At 34.3% G+C, this 25,456-nt stretch overlaps 1 protein-coding gene across 1 annotated transcript in view; it reads right to left on the bottom strand.

Annotated features, from left to right (window-relative positions):
• ADGRV1 (adhesion G protein-coupled receptor V1) overlaps nucleotides 1-25,456 on the bottom strand; it is a 255,023-nt gene that overhangs the window by 222,747 nt on the left and 6,820 nt on the right. Inside the window, exons 6-19 of the mRNA XM_054003522.1 lie at nucleotides 24,086-24,651; nucleotides 22,585-22,855; nucleotides 21,415-21,744; nucleotides 17,875-18,051; nucleotides 16,671-16,894; nucleotides 8,978-9,010; nucleotides 7,792-7,918; nucleotides 7,518-7,703; nucleotides 6,653-6,833; nucleotides 5,935-6,098; nucleotides 5,166-5,289; nucleotides 4,414-4,680; nucleotides 2,885-3,011; nucleotides 520-737 (exon numbers count right to left, since the gene is read on the bottom strand). Of these exons, the coding sequence (XP_053859497.1) occupies nucleotides 520-737; nucleotides 2,885-3,011; nucleotides 4,414-4,680; nucleotides 5,166-5,289; nucleotides 5,935-6,098; nucleotides 6,653-6,833; nucleotides 7,518-7,703; nucleotides 7,792-7,918; nucleotides 8,978-9,010; nucleotides 16,671-16,894; nucleotides 17,875-18,051; nucleotides 21,415-21,744; nucleotides 22,585-22,855; nucleotides 24,086-24,651 (2,995 nt within the window). The remainder of the gene's footprint in view (nucleotides 1-519; nucleotides 738-2,884; nucleotides 3,012-4,413; nucleotides 4,681-5,165; nucleotides 5,290-5,934; nucleotides 6,099-6,652; nucleotides 6,834-7,517; nucleotides 7,704-7,791; nucleotides 7,919-8,977; nucleotides 9,011-16,670; nucleotides 16,895-17,874; nucleotides 18,052-21,414; nucleotides 21,745-22,584; nucleotides 22,856-24,085; nucleotides 24,652-25,456) is intronic.

The following is a 25,456-nucleotide window of genomic DNA, read 5'->3' as shown; positions in this document are numbered from 1 at the left end:
CCACTAAGCAGGAAATCTTCTGTACACACCTATGGATTTCACTTACAGAAATGTCAACATATTTTCAGCTGTATCTTGGCACAGAAGACCATAAATAGTACTGAGGTGTAAGGAGTCCAGCAGATTTGGAACTCTACTCAGTAGCAGGCCTCTAGCACTTGTAATTTAAGTGATATGAAGTGGTAACTACTTGTATTTTAGAGAAATTTCTAGAAAAAAGGAAACAAAACAGCCAATCTCCATTATGGTATTTTATACCTGCATTTTGTCAGCTCTACAGAAGGCTCTACATCTCTGAAACCACTAAAAGGCATCTTTTTTAAAGGCCAGATTCCAAAACTGTGTTCATATATCTAAATTAAAGAAAAAATGAGAAACAAAACTTAAAATGTCACCAGAAAAGTATAGGATGACATAGGTATCAGGGCAAAGCTCTTTGCAGGATTGCTTCTTTTTGATTGATTAAATATAATTGTTTTCTACCAGATAGGAAGGGAATGTTTATATGGAAGACAGTACCTGAAACATTCACCAATTTTAAAATGTAAAATTCATTGAATTCAGGAATTTTATCTGAAACAGCATGGAGCACTATCTGCTTTGATCCTTCACCATCCATGAAGTACACAGTCCCATAAGTTTCACAGAACTCTTCTCCTGGCTTCAGTGTAGAGTCATTATGAAACAGCTGCCAGGTTAATGAGACATTCCCAAAGTGTCCTCTATGTCTCAAAATCCTGTTCAGAGATACAGAAAGAGTAAATGTCCTGGCAGGTATGCATCAGCATTCTTCATTAACAATGGAAAACATGGACTAACTATCCTTACTACGGAATATAATATGCATTGTTCTAAATAACCACAAATAACAAACAGAACCATGAACAATAAAACAATCCTCTTGGAGGGCCCGCAGTTTCACAATATAATTCTTCACCAAGGTATACCACAGAGGTCTTAGAAAGAAAGTAATCAATGAAGGTACATGCAAAACAGTACTGTTTAGATGAACATCAGTTTGTCTTGCACTTCTATTTTTTAATAATAAACAATGAATGTATAGTTCAGCAAATCAACAATAAAAATTGTGTTAACTGGCCACTCTTAGAGAAGAAAGAGAATGTATTTAACTACAAGTATTTTATCCTTTAACCATTAAGATGCCTTTACCTTTTTTGTACTGGTATTTAATTACAGTTATATAGTAGGTCCTTCACAAATCTGATTATTCCATATTAAGAATTGAATAAATACAAAAAAAGCTTTTATTTGTTTGCATAGTTATCTGATAACATAATTTCACCAATTTCCAAAAAGTTATTATAAATAAAAACTGAAGAGCTGAACTGAACATAAAGAAGTTCCTTTATTAACAAAATATGTTTGCATACAAAATGACCATTTCTGTTTGTGTGGTAAAAAGCAAAAAAAGCTGTTTAAAGCATTATTATACAAGTATGAAAAATTAATAAATAAAGCAGTCTAGGAACAGAAACACAATATGTTTTTACTGCTTCCGAAGATTCCTTTTGTTATTATTAAGCAGGACATTTTATTCCAGTGGTGTAGCACTGTTGCAGAAACTCCAGTTACTCTCTTAAAAGCTCAGTGCTGCCATAGGTGTTCTCACTGGTTAGATTTTAAACTAGTCTGACCCTTTTCTTATGTACTAAACAAAAGTGAAATCCTTTTGGGGGTATAGAAGAGACAGTTTCCTAGTAAATATATTTTATCAATAAGAACTAAACAAGGTAAAATTTTGGTGACCTTGGAATCATGTGCTTCCATAAAGTGCCTGTATACAAATCTGTTTAGTTCAAATCACCACTCTTCACAGCATCGATCTGAAAAAAAAATATTAAGGACCACCCAAAGAGCAACATAACAAAACCAACCACAGAATATATATTTAATATACTCTTTTAACAAAGATTTTAATTTTTTAGATATGCAACACAAGCATAAAGATCTAACTTACAGTCATAGGAATCTATTTCCAGGACTTAAAACAATCAAATCAAATAAAAATATATAAAAGATAATTAAACAATTGTTTAAAAGCCTCTTCTTTAACTGTTCACACTGTCACATTTATTGTGAACCTGTTTCTTTATACCCTGTCTAAAATGTTCTCATTGAAAATCAGTATTTTTGTCAATTTAGAGACACATTCTGACTTTAGGAATATAAAAAAGTCAGATGACATGAAATTTAATTTCTTAAACCTTCCCTTTCCTGAATACATCCCAGTAGCTACAGGTCAGACTAGGGAAAAATATATTCAGCCTAGAAGAAAGGCGCATTTGGACTTTTGAGTATGGTCCGTATCTGCAATTTACAGATAGAAGAAAAACAAACTAACAGAAAGAATACAGTAAAATGGGTTGTTTGCAGGGTAAGATTTCAAAGGGGGGTGCAAAAAGAAATTAACAACCACATAGTTGTATTTAGCTGTATTTTGAAAAGATTTTTTACTTCTCTATTAGTCCAGGTTATATTCTGCTCATTCATCTTGATCCTTCTGAATCTACACTCTCATGAAAATATAACATAAACTCCTGTGCTGTAACCTTATTTGTGTGAAGATATAAAAAAGCCCCCTGTGTTGCAATCTTAGTTGTTTATATTTTAACAGGAATTTTGTACACATTTTAATATGCACAGTCTACTTGATAATATAAGAGTTGATATTTGATGTTTTGTTGATCCTCAATATGTTTGTAAATAATTAATCCAAAATTTGGTGGAGCTATTTTTCTAATAAATTTTAGCAATGCAAAAATTAGGGTTAGATCAAAGTACTATCCATAAAATAACACACACATCAAGATATACATACATGTATTCAAAAAAGGGGCAACAATATTATTTAAAAGTTACTTACAAAAAAAAATTACTTTTTCCTTCTTCCACTAGCTTCTCTAGAGGTTCTAAGGAGAAAATTCCATTAGGATCATCATTTGCTTCAATAATAACTGTAGCCACTCCAGCATTATAGATAACAGTATCCCCTAAAAAGAGGGTGATTAATTTTATCAAAACTGGAATCAGAAATGGAGCTAACTCTAAAATTAAATGTATTTTCTTCTCACATCAACAGGTTTCATGAAAAGAAAGAAACAAGCAGTGATAAAACAATCAGTGCAAACTAATATTTGAGATATTCAGTAACAGATAAATCAGTGTAAAAAAATGTAAATAGCATCTAAGGCAAGGATCAAGAATGCAGATTTGAAGAAAAACATATAACATGACCAGAGATGATGCAATTCTGAAAAGAAAGGATTGTATGAGAGGCAGTACTTCATGTTTGATCAATTGATCAAGTCAGAAGAAAAAGACACGTATTCAGAGATCCCAGCTCTCCTTTAGACCTACAGCAGAAATATTGCACTTTAACTAAATACAAGACAACAACAACCTCCAAGAGATTAGTCATACCCATATCACAGCCTATCTGAAAATAAATAAATGCAAGATACCTGTGAAGTAAGGTGGAAATTAATAAGATTTCTTTGTGCATATTAGCAGAGTAAGGACATTTCAACTCCTCTTATGTCCTCAAAGGTATATTATGTTTCCATCCCCATCCTAGTTTTCACCCTTTTCAAAAGCACTAGACTTGTTTTTATTCCAAAGTGAACAACCTATTTATGGTTTTAACTTCATATACATCTATTTGTATTTTCTCAGAGGTACAACAGTCCAACATAATTTTCAAAACGGATGTAACAACCAAGGCCAATATATACAACAGATCATAAAAAAGAAAAATAATAATTGCATTTTTCCCCCTTTCAGGAATTCATCTAGAAATATTCTGTATTTTGCCCATTCTGGCAGGAATGTGTGAAAGAAGGAAAGCCATCACATGTTTCCAATAGAATGGTAAAAAAAGATACAAGCAGATCCTGAACAAAGTTAGTAAAGGAGAAAGAGAGCACTGAAGAGAAAATTTAAGAAGGGAGAAATATGGCTTTGTCCAATAATTTCCATAAAGCTGGTGTTCTCTAAGAGAGCTGAGTATCAGAGTGAATTCTAGCTGGCCTTGGGAAACACATGAACTACCTTATACTCAGATAATTGAGAAAAATTACCTATTTCTTATATTTAACTTATATTTTCTTATTGATGAGTCAAAACCCCATCTAATTTGGAGCATTTGAAAAGAGATTTCAACTCAAGTTATTTTTGCAGGACAGTTTCAGCTATTTAATTTAATTTTGGTTTCCAATTAAACAATTCAAGATCAAAATCCAATCACACTGTACAGAAATTTTATAGAAATGTTGATGCAAACCTTATTCATATAATGTCTGGCATTTATACATTGCTTTATGATAATAACAAGCTGGTAAAAAATTGAGAAAAAATAAAAGGATTACTAAATATACATTAAATCATTGCTTTTACCTGTTGAATTCAAAAGGAAGATATAAAATACTTCATCAGTTTCAGGAGTATCATCATCATTAATACACACAGATAAGGTCTGCTCTCTTTCTCCGACATCAAACAGAATTAAACTCTCCTTTTCACTGGGAACAAAGTCTCCCTCTTCAGCTGTTGCATCTCCATTAACAGTAATATACTGAACAGCAACAACAGTATCAGTAGATCCATTCCTTAGGACTGTAAAGTTTGCAACACTCCCTTCTGTAATGCTCACTGACAGAGGTTCTGAAAACACACAAGTAACAAATTCAAGCTCAATCCTGAGCTTCCTGCATGCAGTTTATCCACCTAATCCCCTGTAAGAGGCTTCTTTACCTCAGGGAAAGAGAAGGCCCATGTAGTTCAGGAAGATAAATACTTGCAGTTAAAAGAGAATATTGTTTTCCTTAGCCACCTAACCAAGAGCCATCCACAAGAATAATGACATAAAATGAGAGAAAATCCTTACGTTAAAAACAAAAAAAACAAAAAAAACAAAAAAACAAAAAAAAACCAAACAAAAAAAAACCAAACAAAAAAAAAAACCAAAAAAAAAAAACAAACAAAAACAAAAAAAAAAAAAAACAGCAAATGCAATAGAACAAAACCAAAAAAGCATGTCTTATAACACCAGCTCCACTAGGATTAAGATTTTTCAATAACCTGCTCTTTCAATAAAATCTGTATGGGGTAGAATATGAATTCCAAATTTAAAACCAGTAATATCTAACCTGCAAAATAAATGGGATCATCATTCCTTGTAATTTGTAAAAATGCACTGGTTATATTGCCCAGGCTTGCTCCACCAGTGGCATTGAATAATCTGATTATGAATACCTCCATCTCTTCAGGTACCTGAATGACAAAGTGTTAAGAAATTAATTTGTTGCATATGAAACAACGAAGAAATTAAAATGAACAGCTGAGGAAGTTAATAAAACAGGGTTCCTGAATCTTGTTGCTTATTTCTTGATTCATAAGTGTGTTAAGAGGGAAAAAAAATGATAGTTCACACTCCCACACAAAAATAATCATCAGTCAAAAATCTTTGTAAATAAATCCCCTCATTTTTACTATTATACAGATGATCCAAAAGTTATCTTGCAGTTTCCTGATGCTGATATAACTTATTTTTACAGCAATATTTATTTATTTATTCTTTTATTACTAATTATTCTCATTCTTTCTTATCTTACTTCAAATATATCATCATTAAAACGATAAGATTAGGATTCTTGCTATCAAAACAAGTGGCTTACTTATTATTATAATTTAACCACATGACTACTGACAGATTCAAATTTTTTGTTTACAGACAAGCACAATGTCTCAAATTTTCTTATGATTTGCTTAAGTAAACTCACTTTTATCCAAGTATTTTGATTTTCTCTCAAAAAAATTATCAGTTTCTTAAAAAACAGAGCTGCTTCTTAAATTTCAGTGTTTTAGCACCTCCTCTTTGCTCCACATATTTACACAAAAATACTTAAATATTATTACCTCATCTGGTAGAGAGTAAATTGTGATATTTTTTGAAAACTCCAGATTTTCAAAGAATATAGTCCCTTGTTCTGGATAGATGTCATTGGTACATACTGGGTCAACAATCCAGGACACACTAACATTGCCATAGTTTCCTTGGTTTCTTACAAGTATGTAAGAGGCTACAAAATGTAAACATGTACAGTCAGTGTGTGTTTCCAGAAAAGCACAACTCAAAATGAAAAAGGTCAGCAAAGCTGAAATAAAGAGAAAGGAAAGGAAACAATAAGTAAATCCACTTCCTGCAAAACTACTTTGTGAGTGTCTTACACAAAAAGTCACATAATAATAGCCCATTGCAGCAGTTAAGACTAGTATCAACTCTGTTGATACACTAGAGATAGATAAATTGAAGTCACACATATGAAAATTTAGCTCATTCTTCTCCCACATAGCACCTCATGCTCACCAAGCAGAACTACTACCACCGGGCTGTACCTTGCAAATAAATAAATTCTCTGTCCCTCCTGTCTGGTATATTCTCTAACTCTATTTTAACTGGATTGATCCCTAATGGCTTTCAAGGCTCATCCTCCTCCACACTAATCTCCACTGCTCATCATACCGTACCCCCCTGGAAACTCCTGAGTTGTTGTTCCGTGAAGATGAAATAGGAAAAAGTAGCCTTGCAGGAGCAGACAGCGGGGAAAGAAGTTATTCTAATAAAAAGAATTACCAGTGTAGATGATTTCTCCTTTACTTTCCTTTATTGTTACTGATAGTTCATCAGGTAGAAATTGAATGACACCATGTGGATCATCATTCTTCAAAATGGTTATATTTACCCTTGTGGCATTCCCCAGCTTGCCTGACATTTCACTGTAGCCACTGAGTACAACAGCATATTCCTCATCCAGCTGGAAAAGGGAAACTCAGTCCGAATAAAAAGATTTATTCAGCAGGAAGAGACAATTTCAACAAAAGAAAATTACACACATTTTCTACATGCACAATGATTTTGTACATCTTTGTCATCTGTAACAGTGGAAGTAAAGATTTTAAAAGCCCTGACATTAAGCTAATTCAAAAAGAATTTGTCAGCTTGCATTATTAATATAATGTGACTTTGTACTTTGTACTTCAAATATTTCTTGAAAAAACACAGGAGATGCACTGTGGAACACTAAAATAAGTATTGCATCTTTGCATCTATACAGCAAATATTAGTGTTTATTATTATGGGGAGCACTGAGTTCAGTTAGCAGGTATTTACCAAAAAACAGACAAAAAGGAAGTGATTGTACAGCCCTCAATTAAAGTGGTCTTCCATAGTACAGAATACCACTGTACTATGGATGCCAAAAGCTCAGATAAATGAGAAGTTAAGTTCCAATTTACAAAAAATAAAAATCCACTGAGGCCTACTAAAGCCAAAGATACCTTCTAGTAATCCAGGCATCCCTGATTTGAAGACTGGGAATACATTCCCTAGAAAAGCATTGCATACTCCTTCTGCTACCATATATTTTCCTGTATTTTTATAAGTGACAAAATGTTAAAATGTGAACACAATTTGGAGAAAGGAAAATTTTCATTGCTACCTCTGGAATCCCATCCATCCTTGTCAAAAGAGTAATTATGATCTCTCTTTCACCAGGTTTAAATTCCAGAATTCCTGTGCTTCCATAAAACTCATTATTGTCCCTTGGTTCTACAGTGTATCGCAGAAACTGCCTAACAAGGTTCCCTCTGCTGCGGACAATCTGCAGTTCGACAGAATCTCCCTCCTATAAAAAAGGAAATCCAGCATTTTACTTGCACTTTGCTAAGATTTACTTTTCCATAATGATTAAGAAAAGTTATTCAGATAGCTACCTTGATACTGTAGGGACCTCTGGAAGAGGGAGAAAATTCAAACACTCCTCCAGGATCATCATTTTCCAAAATAGTGATCTCACAAGTAGTAAACCCATATTTCAGTATTTGATTTTCCACACTGACCCTGGGAAAGGAAAAAAGTGATGGTTTTTTTGAGTGATGGTTCTTTTAGTAAGTAAATACATATCTATGTGAAGGACATCAGAATCCTGATTGATTTTATGAATAAATTATGAAAACAATCACCTAAAAAAATATAATAAATTAGGAAAGACACATCAGAGTGTTCCATTCACTTGCAGAAAACACAGCCTTTGTTCCTGAGATAGCTTTGCTTTCTGATTATTTTTTACAGCTTATAGTTCTGGGACTTTTTAGTCACACATGCACACAACAAAAGAAAAAGAAACAGAATTGTATACTAAAAATTTAAAATCGCATTTAGTATTATTTTTTATTTGGATCAAAACATAAGGAGCGATCCAAAACAAAGAGAGCTTATATTTCTTGCATTCATTTCCTCGGATATAAACTTTCAATTACATTGTTTTAAGTACATTCCATTAAAAATGCAAGAAAAACAATTGCTGAAAAATGCATAAAGAATGCACCTTCAGATGGATGATTTTGATATAGCTTATTAAATGCTGGTTTATGAATTCAGATTCATCTTCCATGTTTTCTGGAAGAAACTTTCAATGAATAAACAGGAAATATCTATTTTAAATGGTGATATGTCATGTTTATTGCATATTTTAAAAAATATGCCAGCAGACACAAAAACTTGTGTTAACATAAACTAAACAGATGCCATTCAAAAAAAAAAACATAACTGTTCAACAGAAAACTTCTCTATGGTTCTAGTCCACTCAGGCATTTAGGTGGGACAAATTGTATTTCTGGCAGTTTAAGACAATGGATCCATATTGCAATCAAGTACAGGTATCAAACACTGAGTCATGCATTAGTAACTTTCATCATTCACAAATCCTAAATAAAGCTTCAAGCCAGAAACCCATGCCATCAAATTAAAAACCAAAGGGAAACCAAGCATTGTCCAAAGAGATGCAGAAGTCATGATTCCTGAGAGGAAAAGAAGTTATTGACAGATTCTATTCAAACTAATCACTCGTAAAACAAAGCATTGATTCATTGAAGACAAACCACAGTTCACTGCACTTACCCAAAGTACACGATAAACCTTTCTGTCTCTACCCTGTTAACAGAGAAAGAAAGAAAAAAAAAAAAAAAAAAAAGAATAGAGGGAAAGAAAAGGGGTTGGGGAATGAATGAAAGTGCTGATTCCTGGAATTTCAATAGTACCAGTCTTAGACAATAATAAAAACAAGAGCACCAGAAAGTTTTCTTTTCCCTTTCCAAACAATCATATTCCTTTTACGGGAACCTCCTTCCTTGGCATTTTCCTGCTGACAAATGCTAGCAAGTGGACAATCCTCACTGGTGAGAAATGACCCCATGACCAATTCAGACTGTCAAGGCCCATTCATGGTATGCCCTACCCAGCTCTCCTCCAGGTGTTCTTTTACTGCTGACCTCTGTGTCTGCTCACAACTGCACCAGCATCCCACATTTATAACTTCACAAAAAAACAAAAAAAAAAAAAAAAAAAAAAACAAAAAAAAAACAAAAACAAAAAAAAACAAAACAAAACAAAACAAAACAAAACAAAAAAACAATCAACATGCCTCCATTATGTGTTATTTCATCAATCTGACACAGTAATAATAAAAACAGATTAATACATTGGGAGTTGTAATAGATACATATCAAAGACTATTCTAGCAAAAAATCACATCAAACTTTATTTCTGGCAATTTTTTAGATTAATCAGATTATCAGAGTAAAATATCAACAAAAACAGAAAAGAAGAAAACAACCATCCCCCCCAAAAAAAACCAAAGAAAAAATAGAAATAGGAAAATAAGCACATATGACAAAACTATCACATCAATTTTCAGATGAAAGGACATTATTCTGCAATAACAAGTATGTCATTTCATGAAAGTACGTATAGATTATTTTCTTAACCGAAAATAAAAATATAGTTAATATTAAACCCAAATCTACCATTAAAATTGTATAAAGAGATAAACAAAGCATTTATAAAGTGAAATTTTGAATTCAAAAATAATTCAGCTTCAGAATTCAATAGACATAAGAGTTCATTCAAAAGTCTGAAGTAATAAAGCAAATACATTTGCAGCTCTGTTCTTTCAAATAGGAAATCTCATTTTCTGAATTTCTAAGTTATTTCAAATGACGCTACAATTTAAATACTATATATGAAGACATTCTCCTTTCCTTCAGAAATGTATGCAAGTTTTCCAAAATCATCAAGCATTAATGTCATTTTAAAAGTCAAGGTGAAAATTCCAGAGCTAAAGTTTATGCTAAATTTTCATTATATTGCTCTTAATGCTAAAATTCAATTATATCACTAAGCATTGGTAACATATTTCACAGCAGATAATACAAACGAACCATTATATTAAGTGGGTTTTTAGTACGTATGTACAAGCTTAAGTGGTTAAGACATAATCACCAAAAAGTGAAAGGGCATGCCAGATACACCATCTCTTTCATCTTCATGAAGTCAGACTGCATGAATCCAAATGCAGCTCAGACAAAAAAGAGCCTGTTAACTGAGGAGTAGTGCTAGAATCTAGTATCATGTTGTAGTGCATGATGGCAGCTTTAACAAAATCCAAAGGGGAGCTGAAATTAAACAGTCCCAAGCTACTGTGAGGAAGTACTTTGAGTATCTCCAGGTATACCTTGAAAGTACTTAGAAGACTGGCAATACTTACTATCTTTTAACAGGCACAGTGTAAATCAGACCAGAATCTCGAGAACTTGGAAGTTAGAAAGCAACTGATCAGATTCAGCCCATCCACTGCTAAAAATACCATTATCTTTGATTTTTCTCCAGCCAAGTTTTCAAAACTAGGGTCCCTTGACTGACTGACTGATTGCTGGACCTCACCCTGTTTTCCTGCATGACTGGCCAGATTGCTACCAGTGCTCTAATATATTAAATGTTGGTTAATATTCAAAAACAGCAGACAGTGGCTGGGCACTGGAACAGGCTCCCCAGAGTAGCAGTCACAACACCAAGGGGCATCCTCTGAAGGCCCAGGAGTTGGATTTGATGATCCTTATGGGTTCCTTCTAATTTTTCTTATTCTGTAATTCCATGATAAAACAGCCTATGTAAAAGAGATTAGAAGCCACGAAGTACAGGCTTACAACTTGGATCTGCCATTACATGAGCAGTGAACACAACAGGATCCCTTGTGTCTACATTCTGGGGTAGTCATATACAAATTTTCACATCAACCCTGGACCAGGATCCATCAAGTGACTTCCTGGCTCAGCCTTGGATTTTTCTTCTTGCTGTAGACCTGCCTGGCAACCACGGAGCGGTGTCTAATGCCAGTGACCATCATCCAAACTTGGCATTTATCCATGACTTAACCTGCTCTACCAGCACAACCTTGCCTTCTGCTCTGGACTGAAGGCTGCCCCTACTTCCCATATCAAAAATCTCATCTGAAAAGGATGGTCATCACAGAAGTTCTTTCTTTAAAAATACCTTAATTACTACTTAGCAAGAACTATAGATAAATTAAGACAACTGAGAAAAGCTTCAAAATGTTTCCTCAGTGTTTTAAAATGCATAGTACTATAAAACAACAGAAAGAATATTTTTGACTGTGTTTAAAATAACAACACAATTGTTAAATAAAAACTACTGAAAATAAAATAATAATTAAGAGAAGTGTTTGAATTTAGTAACTTTGAAATAATAACTATAATTCTGAAGAAAGTGAATGCCCATGAGAAACAGAATTGCAACTGTGAATTTGTATTAGTGTTACTCTGAAAAACACACTTCTCTAAAATCTTTCTCTTCTATCAGGTATCTCAGAAAAGGTGCATTCAAACTGCCTGTGGAAAATGCCATTCAAACTTGCATCCTCGATTTGTGTTCACTACTTGATTTTTTCAAAATTATCTATTGACTTAATTAGTGACCTAGCTTTAAAGAATAGTATTCAAGGAGGAGTGGACACATTATAAATTCCACAGTGTTTCTTATCAGAGAGAACGCTTTCTCTCCAGGTTCAATTCACAATTTATTTGATTTTGGAGGCTATTTTAACTTATGTTATTCACAGCAGAAGATATATGGTGTTACTACTTTGAAATGTAATGAAAACTAGCTGTAGGTGTCCAGTAACACTCATATAAACATTCTGCTACCAGTTTCAAATAACTTTTTCCCTATCAAAACAAGATCTGGCCAAAGCCTTGAAGTAAAAGCCAACATTTTACAATGAACGACTTAATTCTTATAGCACCACATATATTTCTTTATGGAAAAATTACTTAAAAAAGATAAATATAGTTTTGAAATAGGCAGTAAGCACAGGAAATCCCCAAGTTAGAAAAATACTGCAAACTCCATTAAACAACTTTTCTTATGCCCTGAATTAAGGCACATAGACAGTATGTCGTGCTTTAAATGGGCCTTCCATGATTTGCAAAGTTTTTTATCATTAAGTAGTCTCTTGAACACAAAAATGCCTTGACTGAATTTGGAAAACAATTTTTTTTTAAAATGTAAATGCAAAACATAGTGTTGGGTTCAGTTCTGGGCCCTGCAATTCGGCAACCATGAATTTATACAACTGTTACTCTTAAAAACATACTTCTCTAAAAAAACTTCTCTTTTATCCGACATCTCAAAAAAAGTCCTCTTCCAGTGGGCTACTTTTCAGCCACTCTTCTGCAGCCTGTAGCTATGCATGAGGTTGTTGAGACCCATGTGGAGAATCTGAGACTTGGTCTTGTTGAATATCAAGTCATTGGTGTCAGTCAATCAATCCAGCCTGTCCAGGTCCCTCTGTAGAGCCCTCCTACCTTCCAGCAGATCAACAATCCCACATAACTTGGTGTCATTCACAAATTTACTGAGGGTAAATGCCCTCATCCAAATCATCAATAAAGACATTAAACAGTTCTGGGCCCAACACTGATGCCTGGGGGACCACAACAGTGTCTGGCTGCCAACTGGATCCAGCACTGTTCACCACCACTCTCTGGGCCTGGCCATCTAGGCAGTTCTTAACCCACAGAAGCGAGCACCTATCCAAGCTGTGGGCTGCCAGCTTTGCAAGGCAAATGCTGTGGGACACAGTAACTTTCTGAAGTCCAGATAGACAACACCCACAGCCTTGCCCCAATCCCACAGGCATGTCAGATGATCATAAAAGAAGATCAGATTGATCAGGCAAGACTTGCAGGACTTGCCTTTCCTAAACCTATGCTGGCTGCGTCTGATGCCCCAGCCATCCTGTAGGTATCGTATGACCCCACTCAAGATGATCAGTTCCTTGCCAGGCACCAAGGTCAGGCTGACTGGCCTGTAGCTCCTCAGAACCTCCTTCCAGCCCTCTTTGTGAACAAGCATCACACAGGCCAACCTCCAATTGTCTGTGACCTCCTCAGATAGCCATGACTGATGGTAAATGATAGAGAGGAGCTTAGAGAGCTCTTACAACAGCTTCCTCATTACCCTAGGATGGATCCTATCCAGTCCCATAGACTTGTAATCACCTAAATAGCTCTGCTAATCACTAACTACTTCCCTCTGGATTTCAGGAGGTCTGTTCTGCTCTTCGACCTTTTCTACCAGCTCAGGGGAATAATTGATCTTATTGAGGCTGAAGACTGAGGCAAAGAAGGTGTTAAGTTCCTCAGCCTGTATCACATCACAGAAATCACTAGAACTATAAAATTTTCCACATTACATCAGTTTTGCTTCATTGTACATATGTCATATAAATACATTAGATACACACATATACGTACATGAACTTGTTCTGGCATCTTAATTTATGGGCGTCATTACCAAAAGATTTTGAGCATAAACTATTTAAACACTTAGCTGTTCCTGGATTTTAATTTTCCCAAAATAAAAATAAATTAATTTGTGTATTGCTTTTCCCAGGACCTAAAGTTCAGAGGTTTTCACTCTCAGCTCCACTCATTTAAAAGAACAAACACAATCCATGGGCCATGAGGGTCCTGGCCCTTCAGCTGTGCCAATTGCCAAATTTGTAGCTGTGTATCTGCACTGGGGGCATGACAACTGTCAATAGCCAAATTTCTTTTGCAAAAGTTAAAAAAAACAATCAGATTTAGGTTTGTGGTGATACAGACCTCTGGCTTTATCTATGTTTAGTTTCAATTCAGGCCTATTAAGATATGGGGAAGCATCCAAACTGAAGCTAGTCCTAAAGAAAGAAAATTAGAAGAAGCTTCAGCAGGTACAGGATTATCTTGCTTCTTTACAATTCATCTGTCTATATGCTTACATATTCTTCATGATATACATTGACCTCCATTTTGTGGACAGCATTCATAATTATTTTTAATATCCAGGTACAGGATATCTTGCTTCTTTACAATTCATCTGTCTATATGCTTACATATTCTTCATGATATACATTGACCTCCATTTTGTGGACAGCATTCATAATTATTTTTAATATCCAGGGCCTACAGATGGTAGCCACAGAGCAAGGAAGGAAAATAGTAGTTTTAATTACTTGGAAGGTTTCTTTTGTTATTACAGGTACAATCAAAGCTCATTTAAAACATAATCTACCTTAACAACATCACTGAGTTGTATATAATACATCCTTGTTAAAACTAATTGTCATATTATTTTGCTATTACTAACTGCAATAAATAAAATGCTTAAGGACATATTTCTACGTCTATAGTTTCATTAAAGTCCGTACATGTTCTTTCTTTCTAGACTTATGCTACAGTTTATCAAGCAATGCAAGCACATCCACAGCAGAGTGCATCTTTGATTTCATGGTAATTCACTACTGCTGTGAGGTGCTGGCTGCCAGTCTTGGAAATTGAAATCTTCTGTTCATCTAGAAAACACAAACCATGCAGGAGGCAATACTAAAAGCTTACACACATTACCCTGCCAGTATCATTCACCCCTGCTTTGAAGAGTCATCTACAGTATTGAAAGGATGATCTTTGCAGACATTGCATTCTTGGCTTGTACTCAAAAGTTGCCATATTTCACTTGTAGCCTTGAGGGACACTGTACAGGTGTAGAGAATAGTTCAGATTTTATCTACTACTTATTTACTTTTTCCTGGTCAGACCACCTATTCCTTACTTCACTCTCTGACCTTGCCAAGTGTGGGAAAGCTGCTTACTGCTGGTAAAATTTTTACCAGCCACTTCATGATCAATAGAACCTGCTACTCCCACCACACATAGCAAAAGCAGAACAGTGGTTGCGTTTATTCAGCTGCCAACTCAATTTCCTTTCAGACATAATTTTCAAGGCATGGGATTACTAGTCAGAGTAAGTGGTAGAAAGCTGTAGTTACACATACTGCAGAGCTGACAATACTAAAAATTTAATCTTTTATGCTGCCCACTTCCTCCATGTACTTATTTATTTATCTCCTATCCTTCCACTTCAGCATTTTTGCCACTTTACACAACTTCTTCACAACTTCAATCATTATTTCTAATCATAGTTTCTTTGTTTGTGCCACAGATTCTAATGAACTTTCAGGCAAACTGGTTTCATCCACAGGAAGAAAAATAGAGAACTGCTTGCAATGGTCTCCATTTGTTTTTGTCTTCAAGAGGACCATCTTTTCAACACAGTGAGTATCCAAGATTAGAATGACATAATTCATTGTGCATAAGATGCATTTACCAGCCAGCTTATAGAGAAGCAGACCAACCCTGCACTGAAAAAGCATCTTTCCCTTGTGATAGAACAATGCTCAAAAAACAAAATCAGCAGCAGCTTAAGGAGTTGTTTTCTGGTTTGCTAGTATGTAATCTACACGAGTATAAGGTGTTAAAAGTTTCCATGAGCTATTCTGTCCTTCCTATGTACAGCAAGGATACTTCTGCATAAGGTAAGGACTGTATACATGGTAGATGGTAGATGTATACACATCTACTATGTCATCACAATGCAGACATTGCAGACCTCTCTTAGCATGTTTCCAGAAAAATAAAAGGGAAAAATATAGCTCAGATTATTAGGAGTTATTAGCAGAAGTGATAGTATTTCTAAACTATAGATACATCTGAAATTTTGGAAGCAGGACTGAAGAAATAGCCAAGAATCTTCTGCTAATAAAACAAAAGGCTCCTGGATATTAAATAATTCAAGTATTCTGAGTAGTGTTCACATGCAGATAATATCTTCTGAGGCCTCTTACAGCATTAATTATCCTGCAATCCTGATGTCACACAGAAGGGAGACCACAACACTGTGCTTCAGAAACATCATTGCTCCCTTTGTAGCTTAGGCATGTGGTAGTAGTCACACTGGCCTATTTTAGAAGCCATCAGTTGTGATGGAAGTATCTAATTCTGCAACAACATCCTGACTATAAAACTCTTCTGAGAAAAACATAGTTATGTATTGCTTTCACAACTATTCATTATAGCTTTCCCCATTATCTCACAAAACATTATTTTTCTGAAAACAATGTTATAATCAAGAGCTATAACTAAAGATCAAAGCTAAATGAACTTTTTTAGTACCATACATTATTTTAATCAAAATACAAACAAAACTAAGTCATTAGATAATAAGCACAATATGATTTTTTACATTGATCACGAGTCAAAGAAGATTTCATACACAGTCTGAATCAAGGGCCCAAAATTCTTCCAGGTATTCATCAACACAATGGAGGCAACACCTCATAAGTAATACTGTGCCAATTTTTTATATATAGATTGAATATAGCAAGTGGTACATATGAATAAAGATTAGGGTACAATACCTGTCCAAAGTTAATAACACAGTTTCATTCATTTCAGGTATATCATCAGCTTTAATAGTAATGTTGATTGCAGTATCACTTTGTCCAGATAAGAAAACAACAGAGCCATTAAAAGGACTTATATCATCCCGTGTTACTGACTTGTGATTAGGACCAGAGGGCCTCAAACTCCAAAACACAGTTGCTTGACCATCAGTCCCATCTCGATGCAATGCAATGGAAACCTGTAAAGCATGTGAGTCTGCTGTGACTTGCAAAACTAGATGCAAAAACAGTTAACCCTTTGCAAATTACTGTTTGAATATGAGCTTCAAAATACTCACCTTGTGCTTTTTACTAATACCTATGTAAAAGAGCTGAAATCAAAGATGGTATATCCATGAAGATACATACTGAATCTTATATTTTTAAACATCTATCCATTATATACTTGGACATATATGTTTATATACACTTAGCGGAGGTGGCAGACCATCAACATGACAAATCACTTAGCACTCAGAAACACAAAAACCCTTCTATGACGGATTTAACCAATGCCCACCTCATCAAGACAACCAAGGTTTTAAATCAGCAGTTTTATTCTGAGAATGAAAAGCAGTTCTCTGATTCAGGATTTGAAGGAAAATCTCAGTTAAGGCAACTAGGGAGGAAAAAGGGAAAATGTGAGAAGAAATATTTTATAGAGTTTCTCTGGCTGGGGTTACAGCATTCAGATGGATGACAATGCTTTTAAAAATGCTTTGGGTACTAAGAAACACAAAAAAGCATCTTTATTAGAAAACAGACTCAGCAAGCCAAACTACATAATTACATGTAAGTCAAATATAAAATACACAGACACTTCCATGAAATTTGGGAGCAAAATCAGTCCTACTTTACAGAGTGTCTTTGCACCTGGTGAAAGAAATTAAACTGTCTGCAGCATCTTTTGCTCTATGTGAGCACAAAGACATAACCAAGTCTAGATTCTTACACAGAAAGCAAAGTTCATTAAACTCTTCTGATGACAAACACATTAATCTTGCTAGCAATTTTTTGCCTTTTTGGTTTTTTAAAGCAGGAGAATATTCAAGATAAGATCAAACTTGGAGGATGGATTTTTCTCACATTAATTTTCAAATGTTACAGTGGATATAGCAAACTTTGCTTTCTCTAAATAAGTTTTCCCATACTAAGGGACAATATAAAAATGTTTACTTACCACTGTAGCAGGCGATTCTTCTGGTTCAGAAAGAATAATTGGAAGATTGCTAGTAAAGCCTATTTCTCCATTTGCAATATCTGGAGTAATCCTCAAAGAAATATTTCGAATCTCACCTAATCTAGGACTCACGGGTGTCACAAGAGGAATTCTACTCAGCAGCTCAACTTTTTCCAACTGTGAGAAAAAGTAAGAAAAACTTGAAAAATAAGAAGCCTGAGTACCAAGCAAGAACTATTCTGACATCTTGGAATAAGTGTCATATGCAAGGAGCAGAACACCTCCAGAATAAATTTCTCCTATGAGCAACATTTCTACTACAAAAATGTGTAAGTAGTTGTATAAGAAATTAAGTGAATGGAGTTGAGCTTCCACAGTAGAACGGTATACCTCTCAGACAAATTATGTACACAACTAAATGTATGTAGAGGGAGAATTAACTTTCTAAACTGGGCAATTCATTACTGGATCTATGAATTGATCTGCCAAGCATCCCAGACTGTTGTTCTAACTTCAGTTTTTTGCCATGCATTGATAAAAATCTGCTGAAGTCACTGGAAACATAATAATTTACACACTCTCATGAAGCCAAAGAGTGACTCAATCGTCTTTCCTCTCTCAAAAAAATGTAAAGGCATTTCTATTTACAATAACTTATATGTTAGAATTACATACAGAATTGAAAATCATTACAAGATTTCAAAACTGTAGTCTCCTCTTATATTACCATATTTTTGATGGTTTATTTATATTAAGAAATAGAAAAATGTTTATTCTAACTTTGAATGGAAAATACCACTCACTTAGCCCATCAGCACCATTGACATGACAAGGAAAGCAGGACTTTCCTTGTTTTACTTGATTTAATATTCCTTTCAAATATAATTTATAACACTATCAGATTCTGTCTACATGAATCACAGTAACAGATATTTCTACAAATAATTTATATATACTTCTGTAAGCATTTCACTGGTGCATGAACCACCAATGAGAATCACCTTTTAACTCCCATTAGGATGCTTTTGCTTGGCATTATTAGATTTTGCCATATAGGTTTTAGTGGAAAGGACAAAACGACCTTATTTAAATCTATATAGTTATTATGAATCATCCTTTCAACTGATGAGTTTTAAATTCCTTTGATTCTTAAAACTAATTTATATAAAATACTTGGACTGTACCATATTTTGTTCAACTGTTATTCAAGGAACACTCAAAAATATTCATGCACATTTTATTTGATGATAGATGGGATTTGTTTTATAAATACCGTAATTAGAAACTAATTCTTAACCATATAAACTACTTATTGGGATTCTGAGGAACAGAGAGTGGTTCTATTTGTTTCCTCGTTTTCTAAGATTTCTTTTAGAGTAGGGGCTAATTCTCCAATTCTCCATGTAGGTGGACCACTGTTGTGGTTGTTAGCTCAGTACAAGTTCTGAAGTACTACACAGCTGAAAGAATTCCCTTTGTTACTTTCTGGATAGTAAGTTGGAGGTTAAAGTAATAATTAATGAAATATTGGGGTTTCTTTTAAAATTCAGTATTTCCTCTTAAAGCAAATCAGTCTATGAGAGAAAAAAGAATGCACTGTGAACTGAATAACTGAATAATACCAAGTAGTTTACTACATTAGTTAATCTTCCTGTCCATACCAAAAGTGGTCTGCATAACAAACAATAGGTTATTTAATGGAAGATGTCATTGAAGAAGGTTAATCTCACATTTCCACTTCCTCTGTCTGTTCTCTTATTGTGTTTACGCTTCGTTTCTTCCTCCACCCCTCTTTCCCTTATTCCTGACTTGATCCTTTACTGGGCCTAGTACAAACTTTGTAATCTCATTCTAAACATGTTTTCTGAGACTATAATTTATTCACGATGTAGAAGGATTGTCATAGTGATAAATAGGGGTATTGCTTTTTTATAGGAATTATTTGTGTTAGAAGTTGCGTCTGATTTTGTGTACTCAAAAGATTTTTATAGTTCATGGAGAAAGTACAGAACATATACCCCATCTCCCTGGAATCTGCAGTTTGAAAAGCCAGGCCAAACGTCTGCATATTGAAGAACTTGTCACACATCTTGTCCATAGTCCACACTGTGATGTTATTTGTAATCTATCACCTAAAAGGAGCTTGGAATTTCAATTCTTCTGTCAATCTTTCAGAACACATGAAGATGGTAAAACACATTAATCTATTCTAATATTTCAGAAACATATTCCCTGCCTAGCTGTGAACATAGAAAGAGTGTGTGGAACTAAAATGATAATATGATTCTGGCAATATTTTTTTCTCTCTTCTTTTTTTTTTTTTTTTTTTTTTTTTTTTTTTTTTTTTTTTTTTTTTTTTTTAAGGATATAGGGGGAAGTAGGTAGAGGGGAAAATCTTTTCAAGTAATTAAAACATCTCTGGTAGACTAGAAATTAAAGAAAAAAAGACCAAATACAACATTTATGATTTCACATCAACATCTCTATTTGATTAATTTTAAAGACACCTGACTTAAAAGGAAAAGACTGAAAAGAACTAAGAAATTAATTTTAAATTTGTGCTTTGGTTTTATCAAGTCACCCCTTTGTCTATGTATCAGGATTGCTGCCCAGGCTCATGATCCCAGACAGTGGCAATAGTTAATCAGAGGAAGTAGAGATTATCTGGTAGTCTCAACTGCAGATGAGAAAATAGGTATAAAAATTACTGATTACAATGCCCAGAATCTTCCACAGCAGCATATCTGAACAATAACTTGCTAACATGTATGCAAATCTGTTTTTTCCCAGAAGAAAAATGAAGGAAAAAATAATCATTGGAAAATAAAATAAATCTTTCTTTAAACATTTTTGTGGAAAACCCATTTTCTTTCAAAAGCATAATTTTAGTGTATTTTTCCAGCCAGTCTTACAAGCAATGACACAATCTCCCTTCTTACGAATTCAGCTAGAGAGAAAAAAAAACAACCAACCAACCAAAGAAACAAAAAACCAAACCACAAATGAAAACAGAGGACCAAAAAATCCAAAAGGCCACATACAGGGGAAACTAGAAGAACTTTTCAATTCCCTGGTCCAAGTTGCACATAAACTAAACACATTTGACTATTTTAATTTGTATTTCCTTTCTTTTAATTTCTAAAATCTGTCATACTTCTGTATTTTAGGAGCCTTAATTTGATTAAATCGAAAGGCAAAGGGTAGACAGAATAACGTAGCTGAAAAGGTAATTAACTTCTGCAACACTGATATAATTTTGTTAAATTTCATTATTGGTAACTGAATCCTATTACAACAGTGTATGTTTTAAAATGGTGTAATTAGTAAATAACGATTAGGAATAAAGCTCTTTATAGCATATCTGTGGAAGCAGTATCTAAATAAAAGAGTTTTCTCAGCTACAGAACTAATTGTTTTTCTTTTTTTTTAATCAGGCAGAATAATTTCAATTAAGTTAAAACTGAAGGACCCACTACTATTTTATATACTGTTCTTTATATTACATGGGCTGAAAACCCACCCCAAGAACAGCTGAGATACCTGTATGACAAAATGAGCTCCATTTTGAAGAAATGCATCATTTCGTATTGGTATATTTGTAGTAGTTTGTGCTTTTCCTTCTGGAAAGATGAGAGTACTTCTTTCAGACATATTTAGAATGCCACCTTTCGCTCTCTCAGGATCTAGAGCTCCAGCTGGAATATACAGTGTAGTATAAACCAACTGCACATCTCCAACTGTTCCTCCTTCCCTTGCAAAACTCAAGGATAAAAAGCGTCCCATTGGATTACTTTCAATCTTCTGATTCTCCAAAGGATGGAATTTTATTAGCCCATAAACATCATCACTGTCCTGAATGTAAAACAGAAGCTGCAAAGCAGAAAACAGCATTCTGCATTACTCTATATCATAGTTTCATGCTTTCACAAAATCATCTCCTGTCACCACACATTTTTCTCCTTAGTGAACTAGCATCAGGAAAGAAATCAGATTGACAGCCTCAAAGTATTCTTTATACACAAGAAGCATTGCACTGACAGTGGCAACTGTGCATCATCGCACGTGCCAGAATGAGCTCTGAATAACTGATTTTTTTGGTTCAGCAGCCAAAGTGAATATTTTAAAAATGTTTTAGATTGTAAAGGATTTAATTTTATTCACCAAGCTCATTCCAACCATTTTCGAGAAAGACAAAGCAGGGACTTAAGTCACAGAATTGTCAGCAATTCTAGCCACCCTTTATTTAATTGTTCAGAGGTTACAGCCTTAATCACCAAACCTTCCTCTTGAAGTTGTTACTCTGTAAAACATTTCAGTAATCATTAAAACAGCAAATGAACAAGTGAAAGTAACTTTCCTGTCTTCTGTTAGAAAGCAGTCACTCAAGACAGCATTTATTCAATGCTATTGTTGCACACTAGGAATTATCTGAACTGAATTCTATCACAGTAAAAGAGTCTAGCATTGTACACATATTACACATTGTAATATGATATTACGTATTTAAATACTTTAGATATAGCTCATTAATATAATCCACTAAGATTATATTAAGGATTAGTTTGCTTGATTTTTATCCAAGGTCAAACCCTTTAACCTGTTCAGTTAATGCATCAATCAATCAATGTTATTAAAACTGGTAAAGTCCTTATTACTACAAATACCTTCTCCAAAAGTACCTTCTCCAAAAGAATTCTAAAGTAAACTTACCTCAGATGGCTCACTGACTTCTGCACCTCCCTGTATTGTATGAGCTAGGAGCTTCAGAAGATAAGGCTCTGCCTCTTCTGGTATATCATCATCAATAATGTTCAGATGAAGTGTCACCAGCATCTCTCCTTGATCAAAACTTATCTCTCCCGCCTCTGGAAGTAGGTCTGCAGTCACAGGTGAAAGGTCACTGCTATTTCGGGTTATAACCCAGGAAACAGAAACATTTCCATGTGTTCCACCATTTCTTACAATTGTGATCCCTTCAAACCTACAGTTTTGAACAAAAACAAAAACCCACAAACCATAATTAATATTGGCATGTATGGTTACCAATTCCCTAAAATATTTACACTAACCTACGTGGTATAAATATTAGCTGCTTGCAACAGACATTTGACTCAAGACTTACAATTTGTGAAATCATAACACATATGTAAGACCTGAGCATTTACACATGAACTCTCTGTAAAATCCCAGAAGATACGTGTTAGACCTCACTTTATTTACAGCAAGAAAGATACTCAGAACTGAGTGGAGTCTTGGCACATTTTACATTTGTCTTGAGAAATACAAATCAAATTTAAGAAAACATTTTGCCTATTTTACATCATGAACAGTTATGAGGCATGAGCATTGAAATAATGATCTTGAATGAACTGTTTGCCTCTGTACTAAAAATATATTCAGTTACTGATATTTATGATACTGGAAATGTCATGTTGCCTGCATCTGACAAGTGAATGACTACAAAAGAAATCTGGAAATCATAACTTACAAACATTTAGAAAGCAGGATTTATTTCTTTACTGTGCACAAAGAAAGAAAGATGAATACCCAAGTGCTGGGCCCTACATACCATAAAATATTCTTCCAAAATTTCTCACAGTATGATAGTTGGAGGCATTATTTGTTTCTTTGGGGATAAACCACCACTAATTAGTGGTGGACATTTTTACTGAGATTATCAATATTGTGTATCAGTCTGCCTATAAAATTTGAACACAGCTTTGATTTTAATCTCTATGTAAAATTACAAATATTTAAATTGTTTTTGAGTTTAAGGTAACTATTTCATGGGAAACACGGAACACTTTTTTTCCCCTTAATCAGAGACTGGCTTTATAGATAGCAAAAACAAATATACACAAGGGTATAATACAGAAATGTATTTCCCACTGAACCTGTGTGTAGCAGTATTACAACTTCACTGATCCTATGTTTAAATTAAGGAGTTTTCACTATTCTGATAATGTGATTGAATACTTATGGCTTATTTACACACAGTTTATAGATATTAAAATACTTTCTGTATAATTAGATATTCCCACTTCCTTGAAATCTTTGTAAATATAGTTGATAATAACAACACACTAAGTGATTACTACATTCCATTTTAGTAGTGATTTTATAATTACTTTAATGATATCCTAAGCAGCCTTAACAGTTACAAACAAATCTATTAAACTGACTAGATACTAGATTTTAAGATCTGTAGTACCTTGAAATTTGGTCTTCATCAATGATAACAGTGTGAGCGAACAGAACATTGTGGATTGACAGCACTCCATAGGGTTTATCATTCGGCTGGATAGTGACATGAACAACAGATGGATAAATCAAAACAGCATCTCCCTGCAAAGTGTCTTTAAGAAGCATAATCTGAAAGGTCTCAGCAATTTCTGGTATGGCATCATCAAGGATCTTAAATTTCAAATATGTTTTGTGAATTAGAGGTGGGAAAACAAGAGTTGTATTTGGCTGTAGATCTAGGAAGTCTACATTAAGCTGTGCATGTGCAGTTGAATCCCCAGTTATGATGGCGTAACTGACAGAGACTTCGTCTTCATCAGGTCCAATTAATTTTCCAGTGACATCCTTACCACGAAGCACTTGGATTGTTAACACTTCATCTTCCTCAGGCACCATATAAGCATTCTGAACAAAACGCACAGGACTGTCATTTTTCCTAATATTAATCCACACGGAATTTTTTGTGTTGTTGATTTCAGCCCCTCCCTCCACGCTCTTCAGACAAACAACAAAGATTTCATCATTTTCAGGTACCTGGAAAAATAGTATTAGCAACCGTGTGTAAGTCCCATTTCAAATATATGCAGAAGACACATACTGAGAAATTTGGTTTATGCATTTTGCAGAAGAGTGAAATTATACCATCTTGAAAGCTCATTTTGTATTAAAACAAACAGGAGAACAGTCTTGCTTTTAGCTTTCACTAAAAATCCCTTTTCACAATTTAAGGTCTCTATTTTACCGAAACATACTTCTGAAAGAGAGTAGAAAGTCAAACAAAATACAAATAAAAATTATTCAAGAATCAGAAAAATCTTCATCTTTAAGCTTGAGAGTATGAGGAGACCAACTGCCATTTTTGAAAGCCACCTCTACTTGGAAACAAGTATTCCTCTCTATTACTTATATTTAAATTTTCTTTTTTCTGATGTTGATTCTGATCTATCTCTATATGTGCCTGAGACAATATAACAACAACTTCTGTTGTTATAGAACCTACCTTGGCCCATCCATCCCTATACAACTGGAATCACCGAAAACCCAGACAAAATTTCCATCACAGATCTGAGTGTTGTCTTGTTCTTACCAATAATTTAGATTTTTGTATTTCTACAAAACAAGCGTTTAAAACTACATTTTAATTCTAGCTATTTCTTTTCCAATATCTGATGCAGGAGACAATAAAGAATAGCTCATAAACCACAAATTACAGAATTAAGGATGAGATTTCTGCTTTAGATTACTATATATACATATATGGACAAAAATGGTGTGATGTGATTATGTGATTCCTGGGTATCCTGTGCAGAGCCAGGAATTGGACTTGATGATCCTATTG

This window comes from Vidua macroura, chromosome Z, assembly GCF_024509145.1.
Source record: "Vidua macroura isolate BioBank_ID:100142 chromosome Z, ASM2450914v1, whole genome shotgun sequence".
NCBI lineage: Eukaryota > Metazoa > Chordata > Aves > Passeriformes > Viduidae > Vidua > Vidua macroura.
The sequence above is the reverse complement of the archived record's forward strand: the minus strand, read 5'-3'. Positions and strand labels throughout refer to the sequence as shown.